Source organism: Abramis brama, assembly GCF_963993115.1.
Source record: "Abramis brama genome assembly, chromosome: 2".
NCBI lineage: Eukaryota > Metazoa > Chordata > Actinopteri > Cypriniformes > Leuciscidae > Abramis > Abramis brama.
The window spans coordinates 45,087,288-45,102,795 of NC_139964.1; the positions used below are offsets into that span (position 1 = coordinate 45,087,288).

At 36.5% G+C, this 15,508-nt stretch overlaps 2 protein-coding genes across 2 annotated transcripts in view; one reads left to right on the forward strand and one right to left on the reverse strand.

Annotated features, from left to right (window-relative positions):
- Window positions 1-12,793, forward strand: part of LOC311078008 (inhibitor of growth protein 1-like) — a gene marked incomplete at both ends in the record, with an annotated part of 14,524 nt that extends 1,731 nt beyond the window's left edge. The window contains one exon of the mRNA XM_084106654.1: window positions 12,060-12,793. Coding sequence (XP_083962780.1) covers window positions 12,060-12,793 — 734 coding nt within the window. The remainder of the gene's footprint in view (window positions 1-12,059) is intronic.
- A 461-nt stretch (window positions 12,794-13,254) lies between these two features.
- On the reverse strand, window positions 13,255-15,288 carry LOC311074313 (ubiquitin-conjugating enzyme E2 A-like). The gene is made up of 6 exons (XM_084100812.1): window positions 15,148-15,288; window positions 14,800-14,880; window positions 14,473-14,498; window positions 14,282-14,371; window positions 13,957-14,045; window positions 13,255-13,857 (listed from the first exon to the last, which is right to left on the reverse strand). The coding sequence occupies exons 1-6, from the start codon at window positions 15,189-15,191 to the stop codon at window positions 13,729-13,731; spliced, it is 459 nt and encodes a 152-aa protein (XP_083956938.1). The 5' UTR covers window positions 15,192-15,288; the 3' UTR covers window positions 13,255-13,728.
- Window positions 15,289-15,508: the final 220 nt, after the last annotated feature.

A 15,508-nucleotide genomic window follows, 5' to 3' on the forward strand; every position in this document is an offset into this window, starting at 1 on the left:
ATTTAGAAGTTAGAGATCAGTTGAAGCAATAGTTTATTAACTGCTGTTTAGTCCACATGTGAATATAAACATTTATTTTTAGTATTGATGGATTTTCATGTCCTGTCCACCACACATTCAACTGATGATAATGTATGTAATGACGTGCATATATAGGAGACATGTTTTGATCTGCATATATTATGTAGTTTTATTGTTTCAGATTTCCAAGACAGATGATGTATGAAGTTGCAGACAACCAGTACTGTGATCTTACCATTTCTACTGTAATTCTTTGAAAACAGTCATGTTGCAAGCCATCCATTTTGACAGTTGTTTCAACAAGTGGTTGAAAGTGATGCATTGTTACTGTATTAATTTGTCTCCTGCGGACTATATGTACACGCTTTAGGAATAAAGCCTTGCTATGCATGCATTATTAAATGTTCTTGTAAGAATTAAAAGATTCAGACATAGTTCAATTTGATGTACACGTTTTATTAATTTGAAAGTTTCCGAATCCTTTGGGCATAAAATATATAAAATGACTTGATCATGATTAATGTTCCTGTTACATATGAAGATCATGAACTGACAGTCTAAACTGTGAAGCACAATATTCAGTACAGAGAAATATACGTCTCTTTAGGAGTTGTGAGATCCAGTCAGAGTGTACTTTGCTTTTAAAGTATATAAATATAAGTGCAATACATCAAGTGAAAAGTTAAAAAATGAATTGTGTTCAGTCCGGTCATCAGTAGACCTCTCTGTTAGGACATATAAGATTTTGTCCTGATATTTAAAGTACTAAAACCCTATAGTACAAGAGGTGCAGACAGAGGATGTGGGAAATTAAGTGATGGTATTTGAATAGAGTTTACGGAGTAATCTTAGTCGCATAATCTTAATTGCCTCTCTATGATAAGTACCTTTGTCTTATCAGCATAAAATCAGATTTGCCTATTTTACTAGGCAAAGTAAAATTAATGCTTCACAATATTGTCCTGTGAGACCTTAAGATGACAATAAAAAACCTTATTTAAAAACCTTGACATTACAATACAGCATAAGGAAATGCATGTTGAATATATTGGTAACACTCTACAATAAGGTACAATAACTAAGTTAACATTAGTTCATGTATTAAATAACCATGAGCAATACATTTGTTGCTGTGTTTGTTAATTTTTGTTAACGTTAGTTAAAGATACAGCTGTTCATTGTTAGTTTACAGTGCATTTACTAATGTTAACAAGATTTTAATGAAGTATTAGTAAATGTTAACATTAACCAAAAATAATAAAGGCTGTTCACGTGCAGTTCATTATTAGTTCATGTTAACTAATGAAACGTTTTAATAAAGTGTTACCAATTAAGACATAAATACAAAAAAAAAAAAAGTATAAAAGAGAATAAAGAAACAACATGAATTAAGATGTTCGTGACTGCTATCCAGATGTCACACCAAAGGTGAGTAATCCTGAAAAATGCAGGGAAACAAGTGTTAATAATAATTTAACATCATACACAAATGGCAAAAAACACTGGCTGCTCATTAAAATAGGTCTATTCACTATTTAAAGAACAATCTCGATGGGTATTGACCACAGATGATTGTTTTGCAATCATTAGCGTGATTGTAGCTGTGAGAGCTGTCTGTACCTTCAGCTAAAAAACCACAAAACAAGCATCATTCTTCTTCATTTTTGACACAATATGGGACATCTGATTACAACAACACTTGCTTACATCAGTTAATAGTTCATAAACTATTGCTTCAACTGATCTCAAACTTCTTTAACTTCAGTTAACACAGAAATGAACGATTAACTGCACTTACCTCTGCTCAGCCATGAACTGGTCGAAAGCTGATGACGTAACATGTAGGTAGGCTCGCCCTCACGTGATACTGATTGGTCGATTGATAAGCTTAAATCTGATTGGCTAAAGCAGGGGTTTTCAAAGTGGGGGCCGCCAGGGGGCGCCAGGGGGGCCGCAGCAAGTTGAAAAAAAAAGTTAAAAAACGTTAAAAAATAAATATTTGCTAATATGAGTATTGTTATGAAATAACATTATAATAATTTGTTGCATAGCCTATCTGATTGATCGGCTAGTGACAAGAATTGGCCTATTTTCACGTGATTTTCAGTCTGACATATGCCGATTCAAATGCACTCGGGCGCCGCATGAATAACATCGCGCAACATCAACATCACACATGCACACAGAACGCACATGTAGGAAACCTTGTGAATTACGGCCGTTTCAGACCGCGAGCGGCGCGTGAGCAGCACAAATTTTTTCCGGCGTGCATGTTCAGTGAGTGCATTCACACCGCGAGCTGGAGCAGCGCGTGAGCGTCAAGCAGGAGCGTCGCATGAGCAGCAGTGAAGCGGAGAGTTTTGACGCCGAGTCTATTTTTGCAGCGCTGCTCACGCTCAGTTAAAGTGAAAGCACACTTTTGATGGACAAAATAAATATGATTTCACACAAAAAAATGCACATAATTTGCATGTATAGTGTGTTTTAACAAGAACTGGAGTAGGCTATGTCAGAAAAGAAAATGAAGACAAAAATATTTATAGAGAATGTATCCATTTAAACTTGTTTTTATTAATCAGTTTGGGTAAAAGTGGTGTTTTATTATATATATATATATATATATATATATATATATATATATATATATATATATATATATATATATAGAAAATAAATATTTGTGTGTGCTGTAAAGTGGTTAGAAAAAATGAAATCAGAATCGGCTTAAATCTGTATCGGCAGGTCAAACTCAATGAAAATTCGGAATCTGCCTTGAAAATTGTAATTGGTGCATCTCTATAATCTTTCTGATTGGCTGGTATCAAACACCATCACATAATCTGATGTTCACCTAGATGTTTTATTTATTTATTTCTACATGTGCCGTAGTATTGTCGATGGGTTCAATACGGGGGGCCTTGGCCAGAACCTAGTGGTATTTGGGGGGCCTTGGCATGGAAAAGTTTGGGAACCCCTGGGCTAAAGAGTACGACTGCTCTGTGTTACGAGTGTTATGCTGCCAGGAAAGTCTCAAAAACACACACACACGTATCTAAGTACGTGAATGACGATTTGCACATTCAAATGCAAGGATACACTCGTACATTTTAAACATTCAAAGGTTTTTGTGCACAGTTGTATATCTACGAATTGTGTTTTGCATTTGTGAAATGTATTTTATGATTATATAATTTTATTTTGCACGTGAATTGCTTTTTGTGAATATTTTTTTTTTTCACGCACGTGGATTTTTTTTGTGTGTACGTGAATTAGGTTTCATGCATGTGAAATTGTCTACGCATTTGTGAATCATGTTTTTTGCGTGAATTATATTTGAGACTAATCTGCCTCCATAATAGTGTTCCCCGGACATTTATCGACCATGTCCATAAAAGAGGGCTTTTATAAAATTGCCGGTAAGATATATTGATAGGGTGACATCACATGAACACTTTTTTTTCTTTCTTTCTTTTCAAAAAGCAAATTTCACAAATGTAGGCTACTATACAATACATGTTAAGCATTATTTTAAATATTGTTTATTATTATTCTGTTAATCTTATGATAGGATTCCCTAGAGTCATTGCAACATGCAGTCTATTGCTCCAATCTCCACTGCTCTAGGGGAACATGAGGCAGATTATGTTAATAGGAAGTCCTATCACAGCCTTAATGTTCAGGTAGAGATGATGTGAATATGTGAGATGATTATTTTCTGTGAGATGAATCTTTAAATTAATAGTAACATTAACAGATATAACAATGATCTACTAAACATTTCATCTGCAGACGACTTGTTGTGGTTATGAACGTATGATCACAAGTTTGTATGCCAAATGGCCTGGCTCCAGTGCTTGACTCACAAATTTTCCGTGAGTCTTTGTTGTGTCAGCGCTTTGAGGAAAGCAAGTTAAATTTGGTACAGTACAAAACACTGTTAATTTGAACTGAGATAGAAAAACCTACACAATAACCCCCTATCATGACCCTCAGATAGGGCCACAGCACCGCTTCAATGGCCCTCAGTAAAACCAGAGTGAAGATAGAGATGACCTTTGGCATCCTAAAGGCACGTTTCAACTGTGTTCGGCGCTTCAGAGTCACCAGAGCGGCCCACCCAGCTGGTGCAGATGTAGATGCAATCACCATACAATATTACACTTAATAAAAGCACACTGAAACTGCAGATAGGTCTCAAACTGTTTTATTGGTTTTGTGGGATGGGAGGGAGAAAGAGCAAGAGAAAGTTGCATTAATAAATATTCATACTAAAGTGTTACTTGGTTAAATAAGTTCACATACTGAGATCAGTTTTATCCAGCTGTTTGATCTCCAATTTTTTTTTTTTTTTTTTTGGAGCCTTCTCAGCTCACAGTCCAGCTCCTTTAGTGAACAGTCTAGTTCAATTCTCCTTTAGTGAACAGTCTAGTTCAAGACTCCTTTAGTGTGCAGTCTAGTTCAAGTCTCCTTTAGTGTGCAGTCTAGTTCAAGTCTCCTTTAGTGTGCAGTGTAGTTCAAGACTCCTTTAGTGTGCAGTCTAGTTCAAGACTCCTTTAGTGTGCAGTCTAGTTCAAGTCTCCTTTAGTGTGCAGTCTAGTTCAAGACTCCTTTAGTGTGCAGTCTAGTTCAAGACTCCTTTAGTGTGCAGTCTAGTTCAAGACTCCTTTAGTGTGCAGTCTAGTTCAAGACTCCTTTAGTGTGCAGTCTAGTTCAAGTCTCCTTTAGTGTGCAGTCTAGTTCAAGACTCCTTTTGTACAGGGCCCTGACTGAGTCTGTTTCCACCTGAAACATAATTCCACCACAAACATGATCATTACAAGTTTTCTGGAGGCTCATCAAATCACAAAAAGTTCCTTGACTTCCTACAAACACAGGACTGACTAATTTATGTCAAGGGTTTTACATCCTTACATATTTCTTCTGAAGCCCATTGAGGTAGAGGCCTCAGTTTCTGGGGCAGGTTGTGAAAAATCCTACAATAAAAGAGATGTGTAAGGGCCAGTCCCTTTTTTATGCCACACATTCAAATGTTTGCCATAATAAAAAGCCCAGTGCATTCACATCAGCAACTGTCTGAGAACACACAGACAGAGTGTCTTCATTTCCTCCACCCTAATAAATAAAAATAGGCCAATGTAAAGCATAACTGTTGTAAAGCAGGTTATGTTTCTGGTGTTCTGTCTGCTGCATACTGACCTCTGTGTGGGAGACTGTGTACATGTGTGCTGGCTTCAACAGGGACACTGTATTTCCCTCTACTGCAGAACATACAGTCAGCCATATTTAAAACTTAAAAACGTATTAATGTATTGCACACGTACCCAGTGTTACATGCTTAGAGGAGCCAGCACCAGGGTCAGATTGTACAGCACCTGTAATCCCATCCATAATCGTCCGTCCCTTATTGCCTACTCAGAGCCAACTCCTCCGCCATAGTGTATTCTGGTTTTCTGAATTTAACTCTTTATTTCTGTTTGCTGCAAACAAGTGTTTGTGATAAAATGTTCACAAAAGTAATAAAAGGTTGTGGTAAATACTCACCACTTTGAATTCTATTTTTATATTTTGTCTTTATCTGCTGCCAAGAACATTTGGAGTTGGGGTTGCATCTAAAAATCAATGAATATTAATCTTTCTTAGTACATACATGCACATTTTTTATATATTATAAAAATAGGCTATAGGCTATATTACACATATAGGCTACACATACATAATTTTACATAAATATAGAACGTATTTGTTTAACTTACACATTAACAATCAGCAATCTTTCTCCAACAATCTTCTCTTGCTTTGGCAGCAGAGACCGTATTGTTTCGAGCTTGAAATACATATTTAAATTCATCGTAGCCTGATTCTGAATGATTATCTCTTGTTCCTCCGCTGAAAAATATATCGCTCTCGCTCTACCCGCGATTGGTTGTTCAGTGCCGACGTCACTCTTTTATGTGCACGCGCACGTGGAGTAATCATAGCTTGAGGATCAAAGCCTGAGTTGACAGAGAAAGTTGATGAGCTGCATCATGGTACCAAAGCCTGATTGCATCGGTTTGGTTTTGTCAACTCAAAACTAATCCTGTAACCCCGAGTTTGTTCAGCTACCTTCATGGTACAGGCCCCTTTGAATTGACAAAACCAGAATTACGATGAATTTAAATATGTATTTCAAGCTCGAAACAATACGGTCTCTGCTGCCAAAGCAAGAGAAGACTGTTGGAGAAAGATTGCTGATTGTTAATGTGCAAGTTAAACAAATACGTTCTATATTTATGTAAAATGATGTAGCCTATGTATGTGTAGCCTATATGTGTACTATACCCTATAGCCTATTTTTATAATATATAAAAAATGTACATGCATGTACTAAGAAAGATTAATATTCCTTGATTTTTAGATGCAACCCCAACTCCAAATGTTCTTGGCAGCAGATAAAGACAAAATATAAAAATAATAATTCAAAGTGGTCAGTATTTACCACAACCTTTTATTACTTTTGTGAACATTTTATCATAAACACTTGTTTGCAGCAAACAGAAATAAAGAGTTAAATTCAGAAAACCAGAATACACTGGCGGAGGAGTTGGCTCTGAGTAGGCAATAAGGGACGGCCGATTATGGATGGGATTACAGGTGCTGTACAATCTGACCCTGGTGCTGGCTCCTCTAAGCAAGTAACACTGGGTACGTGTGCAATACATTACTACTTTTAAGTTTTAAATATGGCTGACTGTATGTTCTGCAGTAGAGGGAAATACAGTGTCCCTGTTGAAGCCAGCACACAAACACAGTCTCGCACACAGAGGTCAGTATGCAGCAGACAGAACACCAGTAACATAACCTGCTTTACAACAGTTATGCTTTACATTGGCCTATTTTTATTTATTAGGGTGGAGGAAATGAAGACACTCTGTCTGTGTGTTCTGAGACAGTTGCTGATGTGAATGCACTGGGCTTTTTATTATGGCAAACATTTGAATGTGTGGCATAAAAAAGGGACTGGCCCTTACACATCTCTTTTATTGTAGGATTTTTCACAACCTGCCCCAGAAACTGAGGCCTCTACCTCAATGGGCTTCAGAAGAAATGTGTAAGGATTTAAAACCCTTGACATAAATTAGTCAGTCCTGTGTTTGTAGGAAGTCAAGGAACTTTTTGTGATTTGATGAGCCTCCAGAAAACTTGTAATGATCATGTTTGTGGTGGAATTATGTTTCAGGTGGAAACAGACTCAGTCAGGGCCCTGTACAAAAAGAGTCTTGAACTAGACTGCACACTAAAGGAGACTTGAACTAGACTGCACACTAAAGGAGTCTTGAACTACACTGCACACTAAAGGAGTCTTGAACTACACTGCACACTAAAGGAGTCTTGAACTAGACTGCACACTAAAGGAGTCTTGAACTACACTGCACACTAAAGGAGTCTTGAACTACACTGCACACTAAAGGAGACTTGAACTAGACTGCACACTAAAGGAGTCTTGAACTACACTGCACACTAAAGGAGTCTTGAACTACACTGCACACTAAAGGAGTCTTGAACTAGACTGTTCACTATGAGCTGACTGTGAGCTGAGGAAAAAAAAAAATTGGAGATCAAACAGCTGAATAAAACTGATCTCAGTATGTGAACTTATTTAACCAAGTAACACTTTAGTATTAATATTTATTAATTAAACTTTCTCTTGCTCTCTTTCTCCCTCTCATCCCACAAAACCAATAAAACAGTTTGAGACCTATCTGCAGTTTCAATGTGCTTTTATTAAGTGTAATATGGTGATTGCTTCTACATCTGCACCAGCTGGGTGGTCAAGTGTGATCGGGTCAGTTTCATCAGGGAGAAGCTGGTTTTGTGGTGTTTCTTGCTCCTTTCTACTGGTGGCTATATTGTGCAGAATGGCACATGCAGCCACTATCTGTGATGCCCGCTCTGGTGACTCTGAAGCACCGAACACAGTTGAAATGTGCCTTTAGGATGCCAAAGGTCATCTCTATCTTCACTCTGGTTTTACTGAGGGCCACATTGAAGCGGTGCTGTGGCCCTGTCTGAGGGTCAAGATAGGGGGTTATTGTGTAGGTTTTTCTAGCTCAGTTCAAATTAACAGTGTTTTGTACTGTACCAAATTTAACTTGCTTTCCTCAAAGCGCTGACACAACAAAGACACGGAAAATTTGTGAGACAAGCACTGGAGCCAGGCCATTTAGCATCCAAACTTGTGATCATACGTTCATGACCACAAGTCGTCAGCAGATGAAATGTTTAGTAGATCATTGTTATATCTGTTAATGTTACTAATTTAAAGATTCATCTCACAGAAAATAATCATCTCACAAATTCACATCTCTACCTGAAGTGATAGGATTTCCAATTAACATCTGCCTCATGTTCCCCTAGAGCAGTGGAGACTGGAGCAATAGACTATAGGGAATCCTATCATAAGATTAACAGAATAATAATATAGATTTAAAATAATTCTTAACATGTATTATATTGTATAGTACATTTGTGAAATGTGCTTTAAAAAAAAAAAAAAAAAAAAAAAGTGTTCATGTGATGTCACCCTATCAATATATCTTACCGGCAATTTTATAAAAGCCCTCTTTTATGGACATGGTCGATAAATGTCCGGGGAACACTATTAATGAAACTATTCATGTACTCCTGCAGAGCGAGGACCACCTTGCAAATGGTTCGACAAACCGTGTTTTCCCCTATAGCTTCTGTGCGTCACCCACCGTGCAGGTATGTACCACTTGCAAAAAAACACAAACGCAATACAATTTGCGGTACAGTAAGTGCATGAATTCGACGTGTATGGCAAGCCATTTTAACATTTAAAAGCTAGACTGGATATGTGTTGCAGATATCTGTAATTCAGTTTTGCCTAGTCAAAAAGAACATTTCAGATATCCACAACTACATTCTTCCTATCCATAATTGTCATTTCAGATATCCACAAAGACATTCTTCCTAGGACAAATGACGTCACTTTTGCCATTCATTTGTATGGGGTTTATCATTACAGATATCTACAATTCAGTTGCAGATATCCACTATGTGAATTACGGATATCTGCAACTGAATTGTAGATATCTGTAATTCTAGTTTGAGATATCTTCAGTTTGATTCTGACTAGTCATAACTCCAGTTCAAGATATCGGTAACACTTTACAATAAGATTCATTAGTTAACATTAGTTAATGTATAAACTAACATGAACTAAACATGAGCAATCCATTTGTTACTGTATTTGTTAATCATTGTTAATGTAAATTAATAAAAATACAACTGTTCAATGTTAGTTCACTTTAGTTCACAGTGCATTAACTAATGTTAACAAGATTTTAATAAAGTATTATTAAATGTTGTAATTAACATTAACAAAGATTAATAAATGCTGTATAAGTTCAGTTCATTATTAGTTAATGTTAACTAATGTAGTTAAATAATGTTAACTAATGAACCTTATTGTAAAGTGTTACCATGATATCTTTAATTCACCTCAATTCAAGATATCTACATGTTCCTTTTCAGATATCTTAAATTAAGTTTTGACTAGTCAAAATGACGTTGTAGATATCTTAAACTGGAGTTAGGGATAGTCATAATTTAATTGTAGATATCTATTATCAAGTTATAGATATCTTGAAATTAATTTTGATTAGAGATATCTGAAATTTGAGATATCTGTAACTTTCATTCTGCCTAGTCAAAATGTAATTACAGATATCTTGAATTAGAGTTTTGACTAGGCCAAATGACATTGCAGATATCTGTATGCATCACACTTTAGGCGGGAGCAGAGCGTGTTGTTCAAATCATCAAATCACATAGCACCTGTTAACTGTTAACTTTAATTAGCACTGATTAGCACCATGTCGGAGCAACCAGAGTTTTTAATCGTCTTTTTAATGCTGTTAGATACTGTTTCAAACTGAAAAAATAAAATAAAAAATAAGAACTAATCTGAACTAAGAACTTTTTTCTTATCTAAGGAAGTTAATGTTATTGTACTTCCATGGCAAGAATAGCATGCATGTCAGCATCTTTATTAAAGTGAATTAGTGTGAATCTCTTTCACGCATAAATCTTACGGCAACAATAACCTTTTAAGCATGATCATAAACATAGTATTGCAACATTTTTTTTTTTTTTTTTGTATATAAAAATAATTTTCTGGTGTTTTTTTCGATTACAGCCAACGCCATGACTGCTTCTTTCTTCTTCCATTCATAGAAATAAGGAAATGAACCCACTTCTTCTTTGAATATGGCGGGGAGGGGAAATGGATATCTAAAATAGAGCAATGTCATGCACAATAATTTGCACTAGTCATAATGACGTTTGAGATATCTTTAACTTTCGTTCTGCCTAGTCAAAACTGAATTACAGATATCTGCAATTGTCATTTAAGATGTGTGACGAGTTGAATGTCATTTTCAATGACGTCATTGCAGATATCTCTATCTGTCGATTCGACTAGTCACAATTACGTTACAGATATCTTGAATGACAATTCCAACTATCCAAAATGTAATTACGACTGGTCAGAAAGACATTGTTGATATCTACAATGTTAATTCCGGATAGTCAAAATTAGCTTTTAAATGTTAAAATGGCTTGCCATAGACGTGTTAAATTATTTATGTGCGGCTCAAGAAGTTCACAAAGATAAGACATTGCTTCCGCGGAAAAGCTGTATCTTTCATACAAGTAACTATCAAGAAAGGCAAGGGGATTTTTTCAGGCTAAAAACTCTTTCTTTACAAAGTGCTCGTCTAACAATTTGCGCTGAGATGTCCACTGGATTTGGAAGAAAAGGTGAAGTCATTGCAACAGACATTTGGAATAAGTTACGTCACCTATATGTTTCTTTGCTCTCAGCTGATTGGTCAAACTTCAGTCTGAGATCTCGAATCCAGAACATAACCTGCCCCGGAGCAGGTTAGCCGTGCAGCGTAAGATACCATGGCAACGAACACCGATTAAAGCCAAGCTACTTTCATAGTACCTAAAACCCAGGGTTGGCCGAAACTAAACTGAAACATAGCTGGCTAGCCACCTAATCCGGCTTCATGGTACAGGCCCCTGGTCTTGGTTGGTCAGATCCTGATAATGTTTTTGTTGTCATATTTGCAGCTGGTGTCGTCATATTTACTAATGGTTAAACAATCGTCTCCACAGTTAAATTCACAGTGCGATTAAAAAAAATAAAGGGATGTTAAAGGCATGTAAAAGAAAACTCATTTACTAAAAAATTTGATTCGTGATTGCATTTTTTAAGTTGCTTCCTATTGCCTGGCATAACCACACATTGGCTGCATTATGATTTTTGTTTTAAAACAAATTTCGCTAGGGTAAAAATAGTGCCAGTCATCATTATAATACGGGGTACTTTCATAATCGCTGAGATGCATTTTGTGCATGTGTGTTCATCTGGTTGTTGTCAGATAAAGTGCTTAGTTTACTCCTTTGCTTTGGATTGGATTTAAGCAAAACGTGTTTGATTTAAAGCAACATATTTCGCTCTTGAAAGCGCTACAGTTGGCAGAAAAAACTGTCAGTTCATATTGAATCCGCCCATTTTGGTCATATTTTTGGGCGAGTTCATAGAGTGTGATTGGTTTTTGAATATTGCATGTGCGGATCTCTGTTTTTGTTGATTAGCTTTGATTGGCCGTTTTCATCAAGTAGGGATTGGTGTTTACCTGCCAAGTGTAGCCAAATTTTATATCTAATGTTCAACGTCTATGTGAAATGCATTTGAAGTTTACTTTGTCAAGTACTTTTGAACCCGTCCAAAACTGCATTGAAGGGATAGTTCACCCAAAAATGAATTTTCTGTCACCATTTACTTACCCCCATAAGACGTTTTTTACACTGACCAACAGAAAGCGGCTTTGTTTGAAAGTGACTTTTGTGTGAGCTGTGCTTCATACATCACTACACTATAGACAATAGACCATTTTTGCCTTTGAAATTTCACTTATGTGACCACATAATGCATTCACAATAAATATTTTGCATAATTTCAGAATTCCTCAAAGAGTTAGATGAGGCCTATGAGAAACACGGACAGGAAGAGAACCCCATACAGCGAAGGTGTTTGCTGCACTTTATCCAAAGAGCCCTTATCCAAAGTCAGGAACTGGGCGATGAGAAGATCCAACTTGCTAGTCAGATGGTGGAGACGCTGGAGAATCATAGCCGGCAAGTTGACAATCTTGCTGAGCTTCTGGAAGCCCGACATGAACCCCATGAAAGCGTGACAGCTACTACCACATCTTCTATTATTCCCAGTAAGAAAAGGGAGGAGGGTAAACAGAGAGAGGAATCCCTTGGTTCCATAGATGGGCTTTCTGGAGCTAACAAGCACTCCAGACGTCAGAAAAATAATAATAATGACACTCTTGAGAACATCGCCATTGTTGACCATGATGAAGGGATCAGCGTTGGCACTGCCAGGGAAAAGCGGAACAAAACCTCAAAAAAGAAAAAGAGATCCAAAGCTGACAGAGAGCCTTCAACTACAGATCTACCTATTGATCCGAATGAGCCTACTTACTGCTTGTGTGACCAGGTGTCATTTGGAGAGATGATTGGTTGTGATAATGATGAATGTCCAATTGAATGGTTCCATTTTTCATGTGTTGGGCTTAATCACAAACCCAAAGGAAAGTGGTATTGTCCAAAATGTAGGGGAGACACAGAGAAAACCATGGACAAAGCCTTGGAAAAAGCAAAAAAGGAGAGGGCATACAATAGGTAACCTATATCGGCTGATCTCATCAGAAGTGCTTGTATGGATTTATTGCTTTATTTTCTGTTTCATCTGGAGACAGGTATCAGATAATCACTTAAGAAGTATCATCCAAGTGGTTGAAATCTCCTCTCTCAGAGGAAAAAATACTTTTTTCAAAAAGCATTTATTTGAAATATGGATATTTCATTTGAAAACTACATGAATCTTTAATCATGTGTTAGGTTGTATTGTTTTTGTGTAAACCCATTCTTTGTTAGTCGCGTGCAAGCATGTGGCTAGTTATAAAAAGCTTTCACATACAATAAACGTGTTTGAATAATTTACTATTTCCTGTCTTTAGACATTGAAAAAATCCCTTATTATCCCTTACTCTTTATGTGTTTATACTAATATTTTGTGTTGATTCGTTTTCTTTTTACCATATTAAAAACAAAAAACAAGCAAATTAATGAATACAGACACTGATCCTGTACACAAAATTCAAAGTGTATTATTATAATATAGTACGCAAGAGGCATTCAATAACACGTGGAATAAAAAAAAATGCCTTCCAGGCATGTAACAGAACACACAAAAATAGCATAGCAAGATCACTTGAAGGTCAGTTCACATTGAGTCAAGACCAATTCACTGATGGCAGGCCGGCACCGTGTCCATTCAGAGGAGTTTGGTTCCTCTTCTTGAAAAAATAGCCCCTGCATAAATCCTCATATAGTCCAGGCTAACACAATGTATAGTCACTTTTTGGTTAGAAAATGATCAAGTGATATTGGCTGAGCACAATTTCTCCAAGGGGAAAAGGGGATGGATTTTGGGTAAAGTGCATCATAACAGTATGAGATTTGTGTGAGAGACAGAGAGAGGAAAAAGAAAAAAGGAACTTCCTCACAGTTCACTCAACTAAACTCTAACCACACAAAGTTCTGTTCTGCAGTGTAAGGTCAGCTGTCCCTCCAGCTCTGCTCGACAATAGCTGACACACGCTTCTCATACTCCCGTTTGTTTTCCTGGTAAAGTTGAGCTGCTTGGCTGTTAGCTGGACTGTTTGGATTTGGTTCATCAAGCAAAGACTGAGGATAATCAACAGAGGAAAAAAAGCTGGTCAAGCTGCGTTTTGATTTGCATTGATACTCATAATGGTAAAAACCATCACCAATACAATGGTTTACCTGGATTGAGGTAAGAATTGATGACACGTCGTAAGTTGGACTCCAACGGTTTTGTAGGATGTCAAGACATATACTTCCATCTGCATATACTAAGGTATCATTGAAAGAGAAAGGGGTGGTTAAAACACATCAAAGAGGCAGTAGCCTTCATAGGGCAGCAGAATTTAACAGCCATATTATGGAAGCTTGTTGCTGCCACAGAATAAAAAATAAAGAAAGGTAATAATTCAGATCTCACAATTCTGAGGGAAAAAAAGTCTGAATTGTGAGTTTTAAAGTCCGACATGCAAGATATAAACTCGTAATTGTGAAGTCCAAATCTTACCATTAGGATGAAACATTTTTGAGATGAATCTAACTGTGGGTGGTTTGTTTGGGTATTCTTCTGTGAATTCTACTGTCAATTTGAATGTACCTAAAACAACAACAAAAAGCATGAATACAATACATAGCATTATATACATGCATTGAATGACAAGAAATTATGCATTTCAAGAACTGCATGTTTATATTTACCATCTTCAAATGGAGTTCCTTCTGGTCTGTAAAAAAATAAAATAAAAAAAAATTAAACATTTAAAATTGGTAACATTTGGATAACCACAATAATGCCACCACGTCATCATTTGCTTTCAGTTTCAGTATGTGAAAACAGGCACAGGTGTATAATGCTCAAGTGACAAACACCAAATTTGTGAACTTTATAAAAGGACGGTCTTGGTTTAGCCTATGCAATTCGCAGGTGTTCACGAACGACATAAACATGCTCGGGTTTCAGAAACGTGAATCTGACATAATAAACTTGGTTTAGTCCACAGCACAAATCTTTTCACAAGTACTTACCCAAATATCACTGCATTCCATACCATGATATTGTTTTCTGACGGTGCACCGCTAACACCTGCTGGAGGATCCTCTTGAAGTCTGTTGGGTTTGTGTCAAAACAAACAAGGGAATCAGGTCAGTTTTAGGAAACTAAGGTCAAAATAAACACAAAACAAATTACTTTCTTTTTTAAAGACGACATTTAACATATCTTCATTTCTATTTGAATATGAATGTCGGATACGAAAAATAACTTTTCTAAAAAATAAAAAATAAATGTTCCCGTCTAAATATTTCTCCTCATTCCCCAGTACATCCGGGAGCAGTAAACAACAACTCATCTTATAGTTTTCTTTTATTATTCACCTTTTAAAATCCCTCATAAGTCGCCTTCGTGCTGGAGTAGACATTCCTTAAACCGTACAATTGTCAGATAACAATTTTTGTGATATAATTCTTCCAATATGTGCCTTTTCTCCACTTGAAAGGTCATCGACTCGAATTCGCTTTTCGGCTCAGCTTGGAGGATTTCAACACGGAATTACAGACGATACCACTTTCCTGTGGGGGAGTGGTACATTATTAACAGTCTATATAACTTCGTTAATAATGTAGAGATTGTATAGTTAACTTGTATAAACAATCTACAAATGTAATATTTGCAATTTAATATGCCATATGTACGCTGTTATATTCAATATATAAGACCAGTCACATCTATTACAAA

Excerpts from the sequence above, each read along its gene's own strand:
- LOC311074313 (XM_084100812.1), bottom strand. The coding sequence starts at position 15,191 with ATGTCTACTCCAGCACGAAGGCGACTTATGAGGGATTTTAAAAG. Across the intron at positions 14,372-14,472 it reads AGGAACTCCATTTGAAGATG|GTACATTCAAATTGACAGTA; the intron begins GTAAATATAAAC and ends TTGTTGTTTTAG. Across the intron at positions 14,046-14,281 it reads AAAAATGTTTCATCCTAATG|TATATGCAGATGGAAGTATA; the intron begins GTAAGATTTGGA and ends ATGATACCTTAG.